The sequence below is a fragment of the Trachinotus anak genome, unplaced genomic scaffold (assembly GCF_046630095.1).
Source record: "Trachinotus anak isolate AG129_WGS33_773 ecotype Australia unplaced genomic scaffold, CSIRO_AGI_Tana_v1 ptg000011l, whole genome shotgun sequence".
In the NCBI taxonomy this organism is placed as follows: Eukaryota; Metazoa; Chordata; class Actinopteri; order Carangiformes; family Carangidae; genus Trachinotus; species Trachinotus anak.
Window position 1 is genome coordinate 10221279 of NW_027273862.1, and position 20302 is coordinate 10241580.

The following is a 20302-nucleotide window of genomic DNA, read 5'->3' on the forward strand; positions in this document are numbered from 1 at the left end:
AACATCTTAAGCGGCATTATTTTGAATTGTTACGTAGGATGGATATGTAGGATGGTTATAAGATGGGATATGTAAAAACGAGTGTGATGGGGTATCACTGATTGATGCCTATTAATAGGCTAATAAAAACTAATGTACAATTTGACATTAAATGCAGAAGTTGCGCAGTACATGTTACATTGTTACCGGGATGGGTGTTCAGATATCCTCCATCAGACAGTTTGTTTTGAATGATGATGTCATCTGGACATGTGACTGTTGTCTTCCCATTGCGGTGATTTCATTGGTGGAGCCCAGAAGACTCTGTGGGGCAGGACCACCGAGGCCATTTTATTATTATAACAGCCACGGTGCAGGTGCATTATTATTATTTTGTTTTTGTATAGTCACAGTTTTAATTTTAATGCTCAAGACACAATGGGACAATGTGGAATTACGTCGTCCAAAACCGTCTTGGTTTTTCTCAATCTCATATTCTGGGTAAGGAAACGACAGATGTTTGAACAATGTGCAGCATCCCAGTGAGGCCAGGGATGGAGAGCGTTAGCAAGCTAGCAAACTGCGCCAGAGATGCGCTGCGGGCTGCGGTCCGACGAAAGGCGAGCTGCTGTTGGAGCCGGGATGTTCACCGACACGGTGTAAAGTTTGCATTCACTGCGAGGTGCAATAAATGGAGAAATTATGTGAACGAAACCAGCTGCAGTGTGTCGGTGGCTGCCGCCTACGAGCAGTAGCTATGACGTTATGCGGCAGCTGCCAGGTACTGTAGCGTCTGCTGAGTGAACCTGCAGTGCTACACTGAGCACCACTGCATCAATATAGGATCAGACTAGCAAGGTTAGATTAAATATACACATGCAATAAGAAAACAGAAACCATAAACTGAGCTCTGAAGGGTTTAGGTTAAAAAAAAAAAAAAGAAAGAAATAATCTCCCAGGGTGTCTGAATAATGTAGAGATAACAAGTGGTCCAGTTCACACTGCACCTGTCTTTCAAATCTGTCTGAGCCTGAACTGCTATTCTTCACGAAGCTAAATGTATTTTTTGTATTTGTATAATTTGACTTAGTTAAAAAAAAAAAAAATCTTTATTTTGTCTTTTTTTTGTTCAGTTTCTGTGTGTCTTTAATTCAAATTTACTTGCATGATCATAGTTACATGCAGTATGGCCAAAACAGGTTGTATAAGGTTTGCAATGCAAGTAATTCTGGATGTAAGGATAAAAATAAGACAAAAAGCTTTGCAAAAGCCAACACCATACAACACTATAGTATGTACAGTAGTTTACACCTCTACATGCACTATAATATACACTAAAATATTCTACCTAGCTGAATTACTGCAGTGCAGCGTATATTAAAATGAAAGAAAAACAAATCATCAATCATTAACAAATAGAAAAAAGGTTATTCATTATGAGACATAGCTTAACAATTGAATGTACTAGTCATGCGATTCATAGAAGAAAAGAGATAATTATCAAAGCATAGATAAAAGGAGGAGGCAGATTCTGATGGACCTCCATCTCTCTGTGTCTCTGACTCCTGTTTCTCTGGTTTTATGTGCAGGCTGCAGCTGGAATTTTATGCTACATTGGAGCCTATGTGTTTATCACATATGATGACTACGACCACTTCTTTGAAGATGTGTACACTTTGATTCCCGCTGTCATAATAATAGCCGTTGGGACTCTTCTCTTCATCATCGGATTGATTGGCTGCTGTGCGACAATACGTGAAAGCTCCTGCGGTCTGGCAACTGTGAGTGTGCACTACTTTGACTTGCATCCTGAAAATGAGCTGAATGGTGAAGTTATCCAAGGAAGACACAAAGCAACATGAGATTGGGGATAAATGTTTATTTAATGACCACGAACAATTCATTTTGCATTGTGCTTCTGATTTACCTCACTAATGGGTCTCTGAACAATGTGTCTTTGTTGTCATTTCAGTTTGCCGCCATTCTGCTGCTGGTATTTCTAACAGAGTGTGTGGTGGTGGTGCTGGGCTACATATACAGGGCAAAGGTAAACATTGCCTAACTGACCTGCATAGATGAACATCCCTTTATCTCATAGAATATGTGTTTTATATATATGTGAATATTTTGTCGAATATTTTGACTATGTATTGCAAATCCTTTGGGTGAGAGTGTTGCCTGAGGGCCTTCGTTGTTAATTAGACTTGTAATAATGTGAAAAACTGTTCCATAGAGATAACATATCAAAATTGCAGTCACTGAGCAGGGACAGTAACAGCAACTGTGTATTTGTTTCAGGTAGAAGATGAGGTGAATCACTCCATTCAGAAGGTTTACAACGAGTACAATGGCACCAACTCTGACGCTCCTAGCCGTGCTATTGACTATGTGCAGAGACAGGTGAGGGGGGGGAAGTCTGCTGTGTCAAGTCTTTTCCTTTTACCGGATGAGAATTAAATCGCTTTAATGAACTGATATTTTTGTGCCTTCATATGTGTATATTGTTTAATACATATTTTAGGCTGTGAGACAAATTTTTAAATTGTATCCCTAACTCCAGACAGTGAAGATTTTAACTCACCACCCTCTCTTCTCTGTTCTCCTGTCAGCTTCACTGCTGTGGCATCCACAACTATTCTGACTGGAGAAACACTCGCTGGTTTAAAGAATCCAAGAACAACAGTGTCCCAGTCAGCTGCTGTCAGCCCAGCATCAGCAACTGTACTGGCACTCTCACTCGACCAGCAGATCTCTACCAAGAGGTACACACAATGTGCTTAGATGTAGGGGTACATCAGCTAAAACCACAGAGTGACATTTGATTTCCAGATGAAAATACTTTGTTTAAACAGACTTAACATGTAGAATATTCTCTGGCCTTATTGCTCATGCATTTGTTATAGCAGTGAAACTTGTTTAATGTCATTTATTTTCTCTCCTAGGGTTGTGAAGCTCTTGTTGTGAAGAAGTTAAAGGAGATCATGATGTACGTCATATGGGCTGCATTAACTTTTGCATCTATACAGGTAAGGGGGACAATACATGATGCAGATGGACCACAGATGTATAGAAATCTGTCTAGCTGTGTGACTGCTGGTTATGTGATGCTATAATCCAAATGAAGGATTGTAATTTATAGAGAAAATATGACTGTAATCCTGAATCTAAGACAGGACTAAAGCCAGTTAATTAATTTAAGTTAATTCAAGTTAATTCATTCAACAACAATTGGCTGCCTTACTGCAAAAAAAAAACAAAAAAACATCTAAGAATTCTTATTACAGAACTGTCTTAAAATCACATCAGAATCATGTTTTTTGGAAACATAATTACAGCTGCAGTGTTCACTGACAGCAGCAAACTGAGCTGACAGCAGCTCTGACCTAATTGTGTCAAAGGATTTCTAGTGTGGTTAACAGCTCAGCATGGTTGCTGCTGACCAGGAAACCCTTGTTGCTACCAAACCAGGGACAAAGACAGCAGGGCCTGTCACTTTATATTACACTCAAACATACTCATCAGAAAATAGCATAAATTCTGAATGTGTGATTCTACTTCTTGGTTTAACAGCTTTTTAACAGTTTTGCTTTTAAAGTGTGATTTTCCATTGTAGCATAGTGACAAAAAGTGCTTCCATTATATCAGGATGCTTGTTGTTGTCAAGTGCAAATACAGCAATTGTTCAGTAGTTTCTCTCAATGTTCCCATTAAATTAGAAAAGAACTGATCATTAGCTCTTGCTGTTTGATTACACTTCCATGTCATTAGCCTTCCAAGTTTGAAAAAATAACTTCAATAATATCTTTCCTCTCATTCCTGTGCTGTGTGCCTGCAGATGCTGGGCATGCTCTGTGCCTGCGTGGTGCTGTGCAGGAGGAGTCATGACCCAGCCTATGAGCTGCTGGTCACAACCAACAGCTATGCATGAAGGACGCAGCCAGTCAGCGAAGCACTCAGAAAGTCAAAAGGAGCTTCACCGGACATGTCCACAGTAGATTTCAGCTGTAGTTATATAAGCTCAAGCACACCTTGCACAATTCATGATAAAGTAGCGAACACTGATGACGTGGTTTGGGTGGGCGGGGTCTTCAATGCGAAACCAGTTATTTATTGACATGCATTGTAAGTTACTGTTACTTCATATGTTCATTTTCTTTTCCTTACAAATACTGAAATACTTAGAAAGCCAAAGTTGTATATGGCTAATTGACATTTGTGATATTGATGCTGATTTTTTTTTTCTTTTAATTGTGGCTTCATAAAATTTGGGCTCTTTCCCAATGAGGATGATAATGAATAAGTAATTTGGAGCTTCTGTGTGAAATTATGATTGGGAGTATGGCATGCAATGTATTTCCTTGCAGGTGAGTTTGCACTATGACTGGAGCTCTGGAGATATTTCATGGTCGTTAAAATGCAAAGTCTATGCTAAATAGAACTTTTACACTATTCCTAATATGTTGGTTTGATCAGACTTTGTGAAAATGGAAAAACTTTTTACCACAGAAAGAACAGATTCAGTATTTTTATCTCTGTCTTTACATTTTTGTTTGTAGAGCACCTCAGCGTTTCACCTCTTAAAGCCATGTTTGGTAGGAAGAGTTCTTCATATTCACAAATATCCAGATTGTGAATGATGTGCATTATGTTTTGGTGTGGATGTTCTCTCAATCTGGCTTCACTTGTGAGGCATTGTGAATCAACCTTTTAGTCTCCAGTGCTATTAGTTGGGGTATTATCAGTGTTACCTGAAGACTTGTGTTTGTGTAGATTCAGTTTGAATTCTTTCTGTTTAGTTTGCTAGTTATAAACCTGCTATAAAGAAATATGACCCATTATTTTATACATTTTTTGTGAAACTGGGCTGTTTAAATATTTTTGAGCTGTTAAGTTAACCCCTAGATATTAAGCTAGTGCTAAAAAATACAACAAAATTGTGAATAGTGGAGAACAAGCAGGGGACAAATAAACTCATTCAACATTTTAACTTGACTGTTTCATTGTCTTTTTATTCGCATGGTTTTATATGATAGTAAATATGTTACCAGTTAAATGATACAGGCAGATGTAATGAGTTGATATTTCATAAAGCACATGAAAGATATCAATATTTTTAAACAAATAGTTGTGCCATCATTTGACAGTCATAGTTTCCTCAGTTATATGAACTTTATTTTTTGTTTTTATTGATCTCCATAATAACTGATGGTCTTCATCTGACCTACTGTCATGGACAGTAGACATAATTACATATAGTACATGACCCTCTATATTACCCAGCTCACAAACACAGACACACATTAGCACAAAATGCCAGACAGAACCTGAGAGAAAACCAAACCATCAGAGTTCACTGCTGGATCATCCTTAACACAGCTCCACTCTTCACTGACACACAGCATAAAATTTACAACAGATGCAAGAGGTGCTCATCTAAAAATGGCCATCATGTTCACAAAACTTTGTTTTAACAGTAACTGCTGATTTATTGCATCAAACACACTGCTTTGTTTTCTTACCTACTGGGAATAAATTAATCAGTTATTTCTGTCAGTGCCATGTTGAGGACAAAAACCTGCATTGTGATTTGATGATCGAGTTCACATAAGCGAAGACAATAAGAATCCCAGCCGTAAAATGCATGAGGTAGCAGGGTTAAAACCTAAATACAAACAACAAACTGTATGACTAATTCACCATCAATAAATAATAATGCTACAACTTCACATTAAAACAACCTGCTACTTACTAAATGATGCTAGATTCACAGTGTGGGTTCAGAAAATCAGGAATACAGTTGCTGTGAGTTGTCAGCTGAGAATGTCAAGAGCATTTATCCAGGAAGAAGTGTGTGCATATGGGAATCTAAAGGAGACGTGGTGCAGTATGTGTTTGTATGTGGTTTGTCATAATGTGATGATGAGGCATATTTGACTGTATCTTTAAGCATAATGCACAATGATGTGTTTTGGTGTGTGGGTATGTGTGTTTTGTCATTTCTGTGTATTTATTTGTATTTTCTTATTTGTGTGCGTGTGTGTGTGGGCTCAGATTTTGCCCAGGTAGTTTCCTGGCACCAGTCCAGTCAGCCCATCCCTCTTCACTTCCCACCAACCATCTTCTCCTCGTTCCAACACTTGGATCACGTCCCCTCTGCTCACAGACAGTTCGTCATTTGCCTGCCCAGTCAATGTGAACGAACATAACAGAAGTCAGTTAGAGACAGATAACACAAACAAGCCTTTTCCTCCAGTTCTCTTACCTAAATACCTGCGTCACCTTTTTAACACACTGTACAATCAGAGATATGGTATACTGCTTTTGAAAAACTTAGTTTCTTGTCCAGTTAGGTCTTAGTAAATAAATATGTGAAATTGATCACCTGTGAAGTGTATGGATAAAGTGCAATGTAGAGGTCTTCATCAGCTGTAAATGGGGCCAATGATGCGTCTTGTTGGAGGCCTGGTAGAGGTGCATTCCCTCCATCTGAAATCTCATCTGAGCCCAGAGTCATAGCAGACAATTGTTAAAACTCCAAATATAATGAACTGTAAAATGATGGTAAATGAGTTGCTGTAGTACTAACTCATGCCAACAGATGTCAGTGATGGCTGTGAGCTCTGAGGGTCGCCCATGCTGATGTTCACAGAGCTTCCAAGGAGAGTAGAAGTGCACCTGTGTGAACCAAGTTCAAGAGAGATATTTGAGATATATATATATATATATATATATATATATATATATATATATTTTTTTTTTTTTTTTTTTTTTTTGTTGGAATGGTCCACATAGAAGAAAGTACTGAAAAAAAGATTAACAGGAGGAGAAAGCATTTTCTGACTGCCACAGCAGTCCTGTAGTTTTCATGTACAGTAACAATGCAATCTCCTCCTGATGCCTCCTCTAAGGTTATTTGTGTCACACCTTCTCATCATGTCTCCTCCTCCTGCGAAAAGAGCCTGGCCATTGCTTTCTCCAGACATTTCTCTCTGGTAGTAACTCTCAAACACTATGGGCTCTGGGAGAAGAAAAGAGAAGTTGTTCATTCGAGAAGTGAGGTTCTGAAGCTCTGCTGAAAGAGAAAGGTTATTAGTTGAAGAGGACTCCAAATTCCATTATTTGCTGTTGCACTTTTTCTCACTTCTCTTTTCACGTTAGTAGTTTTCTCTGAAGGGAGAGGGCTATCAGAGTGCTGAGTAGCCTCTAAAATTCCTCATTATGTCGAATGCCTGGCCCAACACGACAGCTCACCTGGAGGCCTTGATCCCGTGCCTTTCATCCCTATGAAGCAGTTGTTGTCTGTCGTGATGTCACACTGCTCCAGCTGCTTCCTCACCTCCTCGAAAGACTGAATTTTAAACAGGAGACAAACCATGAGAGATCAGAATTGTACACTTTCCCTGTTTAGATCAAAAGGTTAAAAAAATCATTTCTGTGGTGACAGACTTTTCATTTCAAGTTCAGCTCTACGTGATAAAAATGCTTGATGTGTGCAAGACAATGAGCATGTGTGAAAGATGTTTCAGCTGAATCAGCCACCAACTGGCTTTCAAAAAAAGAGTCCACAGCCTCACTAGCATTGGGGCTGGACTTTAGCACAGCAATGTTTTAATGTGTATTTTCTTTTTTAAATTATAAATTATTGTTTGACTCTCTGATTACTGTGTGTACATTGTTGTTCCTTACTAATACGGTGGTAATTTGGTACTGTACTATCATGGGAGTGACCAAATTACTGTGGTATTTTTACAAAAGTGTAACCATTGCCATCTAGTGAGCTGACCTCATCATCTTTGACACACTGCATGGAGAAATGATTGCAGTGGTCCCACAGAGCACACCTGAGCATCCTGATGCGATCTTCCTCCAGTTGTTGGAACACCTGAAAAACACATACACACTCGTCTCTACTGGACCACTCCCAAAGAAATATCAGTAACTTAATGGCTGCAGAGACATGATTGTTTCTTCTTTTTTATTTTCGTATCCTTCATGCTAAAAGTTTTATGCTGCATTAGTATACATTAGCAGCATTATCCGCATGCACCACACGTGGCTGAATTATACTTATATGGTGGAGTATGTTACCGCATGATTGTGGGTTTGTTCAATTTTTAGCACTCTCACTGCAACATAAGGTTCATTTCCTCACTGGTCAGCAATAGGAAGATGTTAGGAGAGGAGTCAGACTATTTGCAGATAAAGGGGATATGGTGTGAGGTTTGTCTGGTTAGAAGACCTAATTCTAGGTTGTGGCTTAGAGAGCACTACAGGTGACAGGAATATCACCAACAGTACCTCACAGGTACTTTTATGCGTTTCTTCCCAGTCCCGGCGAACATTTTCAAGCTGAACAACGTTGTTGAAGTACAGCTTCTCTGTGAGCGATTGGAGAAGAATTACAGATGGTTATAGTTAGAAATGAAACACAGCAATGAGGACAAGCAAACTTTGTCCAGTCTCACTCAAGATTTGTTAAATAAATAATGTACAGTGCAGAATTTCCATAAATGTCCATAATCAGTGTGTTGACAAATGATGTGAATACGGAGAAGAAGAAATGTATGAAATGTAAAATAGGCATCAGAGGAAATGTGACTCTGGGTCATACCTGCTTCATTTGCTGTCTGTCTGCAGTGCTTGGCCCTGTGACGTACCTGTGAAACAGATATTACACAGGAAGTGACATGCATGACCAATGTGACAAAGTCTGATCACAAGAGATAGAGAGACATTGATCTTGAACATATGAGCAAAAGGGTGCTGGAAAAACAATGCACATGTACCATAAAGAGACAATTCAGCAAATATCTGCACTCTACTGATTAGCTCTGCAAGCTAAAAAAAAGGATCCGGCATCTTTATGTTCATATGGGGATTTTACTGCTCGGACTCGGCATGTTATTTTTGACTAACAAGTTTCTTCCTGTTTCTTTCTAAGACACAGTCACAATTCAATGGACTCTTGAATATGCAAAAGCTTTAACCTTATCAGGGTAATTTGGGGAACTTGCATGATAATAAGTTGACTTTAAAAGAGATGACAGATAGAACATATACAGTCACATAAGCAGTTGAACAAGCTTCAGTTTCTTCTTGCTAGATTATGCATGGCATCACTGATGGTGCACTATTACAGAAAGTCTCCCCACTACCAGTGTTGCCCTGCTTTCAACTGGGATCTTGTAGCTCATAGGGGTGATGGTCATTTGTGATGGTGGGGAGAGGCACAGAGATGAAGGTGAAAATGAATACACATTGAAAGTTTGTATTTGGATTCCTTTACTCAGGGTAGCAGTTTCTTTACAAACTGGTCTGATTGTTATAAAGAGGTTGTTCATATATTGATTGTACCTTTTCAGAGTTTTTGGATGTTATGTTGGTCTTCTCAGCCCCCTGTTCTGCTTCATCAGCCTCCTTACATTTCAGCTCATAGTTCTTCTTAGACTGAGAGAAAGAGAAACAGAAAGAAATGGCTGCTGAGTTCCACCAAGGACTGTAAGAGATGTGCAGTGTTTGCTGTTTATGCCAGTGATGGCCATGTGCAACATATCAAATCCATTTTTTCACAAAGAGAAAATGTTTGGTTTCTGGATCAAATGTAAAACACTAATTCCCGACCTCGATGGTCTTCTTGAACAAAGAAACCTTTTTCTTCTGAACCTTCTCCATGATGCTCTCAAACTAAAAGGAGAAACAGAAGAGTGCAAATTAAAAAACATATCCTTATACAATCACAGTGGTCTTGTAAGCTCCTGACATACTATGGAAACTTAAAGTTAAAAGTTCCAAAGTGTCTGATGAAAGTGGAAACAACAATATAACAATAAAATAAGTATGAGGAGTTAGAAATCCCACTTCACATTATGTTCATCAGGGCAATCAAACCTAATACCTCTCTATTTGTGTACAATAAGTCAGTTGTTAAGCAACATAAATTGCCCAATACCTTCTTCCTCTGCTCTTTCTGATGTTCTCTGAATGTCTCAATTTTTTTCACCTCCTCTTTCAATATATCAGATAGATGGATGTGAAAGTTCCCAATGGTCTCGATTTCTGCAGCCAAAAACAATCAAAAAAGAAAACTGAATTGTTGAACACAAATAAGAACAACAGCAGTATTTAGTACTCAGGTTGGATTTGTCAAATGACCGGATGAACTCACGTGTTTTTAGTTGGTCAACGGATGCTCTCAAGGTGCTGAAAAAAACAATGCACATGTAAGATCAGAGATAATTCAGCAAATATCCGCAGCTTTTCTTCTACAATACTAAGCTAAAAAAAAAAAAAAAAAAAAAAAGCATGCATCATTTTTAATGTTCATACAGGGTTTTTACTGCTCAGACTTGACATGTTATTTTTGACCAAGAAGTTTCTTCCTGTTTCTTTCTAAGACACAGTCACAAGCTCAGTAAGACTTAACTGTCAGATACCAGAGCAGTTTGAACTGACCAAAATACCATCAAGGGTACCTTCACTGACAGAAAATAATTGTGCTTCATTACTAAAGACGGATTCAGACACACTACCACAGACTTTGCACCTTATTGTTGTTACTGTAAACGTCTATTTCCTTGTGGAGCCACTTTTTTTTTCTTTAGGCGGTTAACTTCTAGCAGGCGACTAATATAGCGGAAACCTTAAAGAACAGGAAACTGGCAAAAAATAATGACCCACTACATACTGAGAGAGGGGTGCCTGCAGTATGTGGCAGACAACCCCCCCACCCACACAAACACACACATTTTTCTTTCTTTCTCTTTCTGTCTCACACAGAAAAGTATGTTTCCTCTAAATAGAATATGACTCATATGTGCCTGATGGACAGTGTATACTTTATGTTACAGGTCATTTTCAATCAGCAGTAAAGAAGCATGGACAAACTGAATATGTGACCAAACAAGAGTTTATTCATTTTTTAACCAATATGTCATACTTATATACCCACTGTGTGTGTATACAGTATGTAATATTGACCTTATAGCCAGTATACTTTGACCAACAAATGTATTTACCTGATCTCTGAGTGTCCTCCAGCTTTGCGAGCAATAATCATCAGCTCCTTCCCATACTTCTCCTCTGCTAGTGCCCTGTGCAGGTATGAACACACAGACACATCAATCTGGAAACCACAATGTGTGTTTTAGTGTTTTGTTGTAAAACTAAACTGTTATGTGTTCCTGTCCTGACAATAGGGAGACACTCTCCAGCTGTATGTTTTATGTCATTGTTGTCTCATACGGTAGTAGCAATGTAACAAAGCTGTTTTTCTTGCTGATCAAATGTCCTTCATTGGCCTGACCCGTAACCAAAGATTACCTTATATGAATCTGCTGTATCATTTTCAATATTCTTTGTTTCGTGTTACTAACACGAGACAAAGAATATGGAATATTTGTGCCTTAGACACATTTAATGTTGATTATAAAGTCTTGCCATTCTTTGCACATTAGGAATTAGTCAAAAATCTGCTAAATTGTTCACTTATTGTGATGTAAACAAGTGGTGGGACTAAGTGAACACAATGGTGACTAATCACAAGTGCTGTTGAAAAAACTTCTGGAATAAAAAACTGCAGGAAGTTCATTTAAAGACATGTGATCTGAGCCTCACATTGTTGCAATTTAAATGTCTCCTGTCTTATGATCATACCAAAAAACCCCAGTGTGCTCATTGTATTGAAAGGTAATCTGGTCACACACTCATTTTGTCATTGAACTGGCTACTGCTGGGTAAGCTGCATTTACTTAGATATATATTCCTCTTGTTGTATCATGGTTTTAATTACACCTCAACCACAGATGTAGGTATAGTTGTAAGGATTCTTGAAAATCCGCTAGTTTAATGGTCAGTTTTTGTGTCTGTGACTGAAATAACTGTACGAACTGATGCTACCTCATCTTTAAAAGCTCTTCCACGTCTTTGCACATTTGCCTTCCATCTCGTAACCTTTGGATCACAACGTCATACCCGGCGTGACAAGTAAAATCAGACCCCTGTGTTGAGAAAACAGAAAAGCTTAAGAGAAATTCTGCAATGAACAGCATTGCTCAACAAGAATTGCAACAGGTCCTTGTGTTAATCTTGGACTCAGTATGTGGGAAAAATGCAGAACTACCCATTAGTAACAAATAACTGTATATGACAAGGCAACATACAAAGCAGATACACAGGCGCAGAGTGGCAGTTCAACACGTTATAATGACTATACACACTGAGGAAGGACTTGTACAGAGTAACAACAGTTTGTCTGGATTTATGGACTCTACAAGTCACCAGCATGTTGTTGGCAAAATAACATAAGCATTTATGAATTCAACAAGGACATTTTTATTTTATAACATGTCACATTTTACCTTTACACTGCCATCTGCGCTATAATTTGGTCATGTATACACAATACATGTTCATTATTTCAAATTTACATTATTTGACATCAAATTTGTAGTTTACTTAGCTTGTGATTCATCATAAAAAAGAATAAGATGAATTGTATGGTTCTGAAGACACCTATAATCTTTCAGTTTTCACAAGGACAACTTCAGCAAAGCATGTGACCACAAAAATAGACTTACCCAGAAAGCATCTTTAAACATCAAAGGGGCCATCTCACATGTTACTTCCTTGAACTGAACACAGCTGCTTTCCCCTGAATAAACCTCTCTTACCAGACTTTACTCAAAAATGAGTCGCTGACCAACAGTTCAAATGAAGCTGCTGAAGGTCACGGGATACTTAGCCAAGTAAGCTGCGTTCAAAACCTTGAGTGGCCCAAACGTCAGTGAGTCATTTTGAATGAGGAAGAGCTTCTGTCCCATGATGTCACTGACCACAGTCAGCTCAGCCCCTGTGTGAGACAGCCTCTTTTTCACTGTCATTTACAGGATAAGACTGTGTATCTTATATGTTTAAGGGTTTATCAGATACATAATTTACAGAATATGTCTGCTTAGATGATGGTGTCTGTATGTATCTCTGTGCTTGATAGAATCTTTTAGCTGCAGGTCAACATTGTTTCGTGAAGAAAGCACCTGTGAGCTGTTGACTTATCGATGTCTGAAACTTTAGTGGTGAGCCTCAAGTGTTCACGTTACTTAATAAGAACAGCATGTTATCGTCACCATTTTATATTATTCACAATATGTTTGTTTGTTTATTAAGATCCCCATTAGCTTTTGCATTGCAGCAGCTATTCTTCCCGTTAACATATTACATTCTACTCAAAATAAATCACTATTAATCTAACAAAAACACTTATTCTGCTGTAACTGTGATATGCAGAACTATGTTTTTTTTTTTTTTAATTCTGTTCCTTGTTCCTTTTTTTAATCATTTTGTTTTTACTAGACGTCAAAGTCGGTTATCTAAGGCAAATAAAATGATATTGTTCTAAATACGTCTGATTACCAATGTGAATCATTCTTTTTTTAACAATATTTCTAAGTGTTTCTAAATATTTCTAAACATTTTCATTCAACAGTTGTTTTGTACATTCTTGTAACAACCACAAGGGGGAGACACAGACCTCTCTGAATAATCTCAAACACACCCAGTATTTAAGTATTAAATGAGATGAAACCTTCCCATCACACAGGGTTCAGAAATGATCTCTGGATCCTGTTGAGATGAATACAAATCCGTACCTCAGGCATCTCTCCGGGAAGACACAGAGACACGTGGATGAGCACATAGATGCTTCTTATTGATTTTCAAAGTGAGGAGAAGGACAGACTGTGGTGTCTCTCACCAGAGATGTGTGAAAATCTTTGGCTCTCTCACAAAGCCGGGGGATCATTCTGTCACACACCTAACGACATGTTAAAGGGACAGTACAAATCAATACAGCCAACTGAGAATAATGGAGGCTGGTCTATTTTACTGTTTTTAGCACTTTTTTCATTTTATTATAAAGAACTTTAAGAAGCAATTCTGCATGTGCACCACCACCACACAAGTTCACTGTTTATGCATTTTGTCCATATTTGCAGAAAGTGCAACTTATTCCATATAGCCTATTCTTTCAACCCATGTGTAGTCAGCTCTCTACCTCAAACCCTGTTAAAATTCTTGTTCAGTAAATACAAATTTTCATTCTGCTTGACCAAAGCCTTGGGTTACAGCTAGACATCCTTCTGGAGTGGCCATCTTTGGGTTCAACAGGATGAAACAATGCAGTTTTCCCACTTGGAAAAACCAGACATCCACTAGCTAGAGCGAAGATAATCCTCCCAGGCCGAGGCTTACAAGTCTTCACATTGAGATGACTGAGTCTGTGGTGCTTGGCCTTCACTGTGACCCCGTTTGAGGCCTCTAATGGAGGGACAAGCTCTGGGAATCAGCTGTGCTGCCAGGGTCTGAGCACACTATCACACACCAGGGTTGCAGCACACATACACACTTGCTACCCTTCTCTCATTCGTTTTCTCTCCCTCCCTCACACTCCCCTGGAGTGGCAGTTATTGAACTGTGACAAACTAGCCGTGTCAGACCAGCCCCCCTACCTGGGGGATTGGCTAAATGACCTTTCCATTACCCAACCACTGCTGTATTCCCCCTCCACAGATAGAGTTACACACGCAGCCACACAGCCCATTTGCCAGGACCAGTGTCACTGTTGCTGCCATTAGCCACTACATCTTTCTGTGCTTTCTGACACAAACTTATTTTATTTTATTTTATTTTATTTTATTTTATTTTATTTTATTTTATTTCAGGACAACAGATCACATTAGCTGCAACACATGCAGTATGTATATTGATTCTATGGGCCTATACTGTACTCAGCAGTGGGGGTCTGGCCCTGGTGTGCATGCTGAGTGATAAACGTGATGCCAGAGACAGTTGTGCCAGTTTACTTGGGTTTTGTGCACATTATGTGGGTGTGAGAAAGTAAGAGAGGAGAGAGAGGGGGAGAAAGAGAGCGAGAAAGAGAAAGAGGGAGAGAGAGAGAGACTCTCTGGCCTGCAAAGTGTGTGACTTAACTGGTTTTCACACATTCTCCATCCTCCATTCCTGCTAATCCCCTGTTGACCATTGGTCCCAGCCCTGAATCTCACCAGATACTTTAGGGAACAAGCGTGAGGAGGAGAGTGAAGAGGGGGGTGAGAGGTGTGGAGTGCAAAGGTTAAAAGTGGACGTGGAGATGATGCAAGAAGAGAGGGATGGAGCAGATATGAGGGAAGAACAAGCAAGATCAGAGGGAAGTGAAGGAGCCAAAGAAAAGAGCGGCTCTGAATTGAACAGGACAGAGAGCAGAGTTCAGTGGATTGCTGCTGCCTGCTGGATAGGAATGCAATGAAGTGAGTCCTTGGCCACATTAGTGGGAACCTGTTAGGAAGCTGACAGATGGAGAGCTAATGATGTGTAGGCACAAGGGCAGGGACTGTAGTTGCTAGTGAGACGATCTGTAGTGGCTGTCATAATACAGCTGAAAACCAACAGCTGAGGGTGACGACGGTGGAGGAGGAGTAGGAGGAGGAGAGGAAAGAGCAGAATCACAGAGTGAGCTGGGGGCCTTTCTCACGTTTGATCTACGTCTGGCTTTTAATGAAACATTTATTAGCTGTCTTAATCCTCTTGATTGCTGCTAAGAACTCCAGCTTTAATCAGCTCGATCCTCATGTGTCTGTTATTCCCTGATGTGATTCACTGGACACTGGGATGAAGGCAGTATGCACACACACACACACACACACACATATCGTATGCTTGTTTGCATGGATTTTTCTGTGTATAAATATTTAATTGGCATGGATGTTACACAATGCAATCATGGCCAGGTTTCTGTTTACTTGAGGATTTTAAAATGCCCATGGTTGCCTGCATGTGCGCGTATGTGTACAAGTTTATACGTTGATAAAAATATGTGGGGAAAGGATTGTGTGTGAGGAAAGTGTGTGTCTGTACATTTGAGTTGATGTGTGCTGGTGGTGACCCCTGTAAAAGGGATGCGTGCCACAGGCAAATCCCCCTGCGCCTTGCTCCTCCCTCCTTCCCCCGCATGGTCCCTTCAACAGACTGGGTTTTGGTGTTACACTAATTAGCCCAGCAGCCATTCTCTCCACAGGGACACACCCTGTCCCCCTCACCTGGCCCCATGTCCTGCCATCTCTTCTTGCTCTATTTTCTTACATCCTCTGACCAACTTCCTAAATTGTTTCACCTCCGTCCTTCCCATCATCCTCCCTTCCCCTCTCACCTTCCCTATGCTCTCCTCTTCTTTCTCACTCCTCCTTTTCTTCTCTCACTCTCTCTGCCACTCTCTCTCTCCAGGACCTACATGTTACCAGTTCTACTAGTCTCTTGTGACCTGGCCTTTTACCACCCCATACCGCTTGTTCGTGTGTGTACTTGTGCGCATACCTTTATGTGTGCTTTTACTGTATGTGTCTGCAGCGTCCGTGTGTGTTAGAAAGGTAAGACTGCTAAATTGCTTAGTGGATTCATCCATCAGGCAGAGGACAGAGATTCTGCTTGGCTTCACTCCTCTGATCTAGGCCACAAGGGGAGTCAGAGTCTGCCCAGATGCAGGTCAACATAGGCGGAGACTCCGGTCTGGACCAGCTCCTGTCTTTGCTTTGTTGTTTCTCTTCAAAGAGCACAAATTGATTTTTTTAGAGTGTGACTATGTGTGTGGGCATGCATGTAGGATTGCGCAGGTCTTTGTTTCCTGTAAGGTAATGGATTGTGTGTGTGTTTGTGTGTGCGCATGTCTGTGTGCAGTGTGTTGCATTAAAATAGCCTGCTATTTGACAGACTGATTAAAGATATCAGGTTTGTTGTCTTTGCTTTGGATTGGGTCAATTCAAATGTCAGCCCCTTTCTTATTCATACACAAATTTGAACTTACAGTTTTATTTTGGATTCTTCAAATAAACCAAAATGTGACTCAGAATTCAGAATGAAACCACACCAGAAATAATCATCTTTGGCCATTCCAGCAGTTTCAAAATAAAGCAGTTTTTTGTAAATTTTTATTTTTATTATCATTATTTTCTTTTTTTTTCTTTTAATTCATGTTAATTGTATTTCACTCCTTCACACTGCTGTGATTCCATAATTCAAAAGTCAAAAGTGGTATGAAATGCACCAAGATGTATTTTTGAACAGATTTAAATCACATTTAAAAACAGTTGTATCTTAGAACATTTCAACCCAATGTGAACCCTTTGACTGGGATTGTTGGGTTGATTTTTATACGTTACTCCAGGAGTAAGTCGAATGATGTGTTGTAAGAATTAGACATCTGCTTTGCAGCACTACTCCTTGTGACAACTAAACTGGACTTCATGTGTAAAACTTGAATAGGTTTATACATTTTTCTTGCTTTGAACACTTTGCATCATCCTTTGTCAGACTCTGCAGCACATTGTGAAGCATGCACTCTATGAAAGTGACAGTCAGCACCAGTACACTTGAACCCTGAGGACAATGAACACATGAAACAGCAGGTGGGGCTGTTGAGTTTCTAAATTTTGCTGTGGGCCAAGTTTCGTGCCTCAAGCCTCTCTCTACATTCCTTTTGTTTTCTGTTCAGTCTCACAGTGAGTGGTGAGGCCTAGTGAGAGGATTATCACCGGCAGCTCTGCTGCTCGTCCACCACACACAGGGAAGACTGATAACCCACATTCAGCATTGTTACTGTTCATTGATGATTCAAGGGACAGCTGTTTAAAAAATATACACAAAGGCTCCCAGCACTCAATTAGTTAAATTCTAACTAATAGCCTACTACTTTTTTTTAACTTCCATCAGAATGATCATGTATATCAGATCTCAGCAAGGCTTAGTGTGACTCTTTCATTCACAAGCTTATGATTACAACCACAGTCTCTAACAGTTGGGCTTCACTGCTACCGCTACAATATTTGGTTAATAAGGGGAGGATTTTTGTCATTCACTTCTGGTTTGGGAATGTTAACTCTTTCATTTTTTTTCTACATTGCTTGTAACAGTGTCATGCAAAATAACAATAACCTTAAGAACTTGTCTGACAATCATTTTAAGGAATCGCAGTTCTTTCAATTTTTTTTTTCTGTAGTTCAAGAATATTTATATACTAAATAATCTTATACTATGCCGTATTAATATGTTGGCCCAGTGTTTTGTTTTCGGTATATATGGGCGAGTGGTCAAGATGTCTTATGAGCATTTTTTTTTTTAACTATTTAACCCGTATCTATTTTATTTATTTGATAGGGACAATGCAATTTACCATTGTTCCAAAACAGAGTATGAAACTAATGTTGTGCACAAAAAGTTTATAGCTATTGCTAATTCTCGACTCTTGTCCCCAGCTGGGCTTGTACATGTATAAACTATATTCTGGAAAAAAAAGATTTCTGGAAAAAAAGGCAACTAAATTAAAGTTTGGTTCACAAACTTTCTACTGGTATCAGGCTGATGGTGCAACAGTAATTTGTTGGTGCATACAGATGTATGACTTCTATAAGAGCAGCATCAGCAGCTTTATGTGACAGTTTGTCTTTGATGTTGCGTTGCTGTGAACAGTGCAAGGTTGGTTGTTGGCAATCCATCAGACATTTTATTGCCATGGTAAAACTGAGGACAGCACAGGTTGCCTTTTACAGTATTGCAGCAGGGAAAGATGGAGGCAGTGGTTGATAAGCTGAGGTTCAGAGTGGTTTAGCTTTTCATTTCTTTTCTTCCATCACCGGATTTCCTTTATCCGGTTTGTTAAGCTAGCAAAATATATGACTGAACAGCTAATGAATAATGAATGCTGGATAGAGTGATGTGGGTAGTGTACATACTAATGCATGTTTTGTAGTGATGTAGGGAATTCTGGGTAGTCACCCAGAGTCACAATCAACTAAATAATGACTATGTTGAGGTTGTATCTAATATTCAAAAGAACAAATTCTTTTGTTGAGGCATGCATCACATTGTATTTTGGCCATTCTTTGATAAAATAATATTTCAAACAGTAAAACAAACCAATAATATTTATCATGTTCTGCACTAACACTACAGCAAAAAATGCTTGTGACTCTGAGGCTAAATGAGCAAATATTATCATGTATTACAAACTTGGACCCACAAACTCGATGTGGGTCTGTCTTCAACCCACCTCCATCTCACATGTACACATGTACTTCATTCTCCTAGAACAATAACAAGATATCAAATTTACAATACATAAATTCCGCCCCCCCCCAAAATAAAACAAAAACTTTATTTTACACACAATAAATTGCTGTTAGTGTGAGTGTGGCTCCATCCAGGCGTGATGCTTTATGCAGGCCGGCAGGCAGGCCCAGGTATCACAGTTACAGTGGTGTTGTGCTATGCGGTGGTGTGCATGATTATCGACCAGCGTGTCATGCAGGATAAGGCCCAGTGTGCCTCTGTTGACTGCTTTGCGGTCAGCACTGCAGGGAGCAGGATTGTGGTTAGCCTACAGACAGCCAAGGCTGTGTAAGAAGATCAGCTGTGTGAGTGTGTGTGTGTGTGTGTGTGTTTGCCTTCAACTTCCACTGTGCCCTCTCTCCGTTGTCCTCATGCTTTGCATCTCTGTCCCGATGATTGTTTTCTCTCTGAATTACGTCTCTAAGCTCTGTCTTTATTTTTCTTTCGTCTCATTCTTCAGCTATTGTAGTCTCCCCTGCCGAGCCATTTACACACACAAACACACTTATAAAACACACACACAAATGCACTTTTACCACCGAGCATTTGGGAAGCGCCTTAGGCTTCGAACAAGCCACCAGTACTAATGGCCCTGCTGTGTGAGTCTTCACTCTTTCCACAGCAAATACTTCAATATGCAGCAAAATATGTTCAACCCATCCCTTTGCTGCTTGACTGAGTCTTCACAGACATGAAATATAATATATAATACTTCATCTGATACTTCCTCTCATCTCCTCTTGCTCCTTCTTCTTCTTGGGTGTCTTTTTTTTTGGTTATTTATTTTGCACATTTCTATTTCTTCCATGCACACACACACACACACACACACACACACATGCACACACACTCTCACCCCAGTGACCACAGATGCGTGCAGGAGTCGGGCCCCGTGGCTGGAGCTAATGGATGGCTCTCATAAATGGCGTGGAGTTTTGCACAGGGGAGGCAGAAATGCAGTTTTTGCCATGCTCTGATTCTTCCCTGTCCTGATGATAGCGACGTTCCAGAGAGCTTCATCAATTCTTCATGGGGCCCAGTGCTAAACACAAACAATATCTGACGGAGGTTTGCCACAGGCATGCTCCAAGCACCCTAAACCTCCACTTTCTCTGTCCCCTCTCAGTATGTTTTGCAAGCTTGGGCAGTTTTGATATAGTTGTGCTGGAATGGG

General features: G+C 39.7%; 2 protein-coding genes across 2 annotated transcripts; one reads left to right on the top strand and one right to left on the bottom strand.

Annotated features, from left to right (window-relative positions):
* The first annotated feature begins 295 nt into the window (after window positions 1-295).
* On the top strand, window positions 296-4966 carry LOC139627969 (tetraspanin-3-like). The gene is made up of 7 exons (XM_071489201.1): window positions 296-480; window positions 1569-1760; window positions 1952-2026; window positions 2278-2379; window positions 2589-2741; window positions 2922-3005; window positions 3815-4966. Exons 1-7 carry the CDS (start codon window positions 418-420, stop codon window positions 3905-3907), a joined length of 762 nt encoding a protein of 253 aa, XP_071345302.1. The 5' UTR covers window positions 296-417; the 3' UTR covers window positions 3908-4966.
* A 1-nt stretch (window position 4967) lies between these two features.
* LOC139627968 (proline-serine-threonine phosphatase-interacting protein 1-like) lies at window positions 4968-12806 on the bottom strand. The gene is made up of 15 exons (XM_071489200.1): window positions 12555-12806; window positions 11875-11975; window positions 10995-11069; window positions 10145-10179; window positions 9929-10035; window positions 9601-9663; window positions 9334-9426; window positions 8591-8636; window positions 8278-8357; window positions 7763-7861; window positions 7231-7327; window positions 6904-6997; window positions 6566-6654; window positions 6362-6477; window positions 4968-6158 (listed from the first exon to the last, which is right to left on the bottom strand). Exons 1-15 carry the CDS (start codon window positions 12585-12587, stop codon window positions 6027-6029), a joined length of 1260 nt encoding a protein of 419 aa, XP_071345301.1. The 5' UTR covers window positions 12588-12806; the 3' UTR covers window positions 4968-6026.
* Window positions 12807-20302: the final 7496 nt, after the last annotated feature.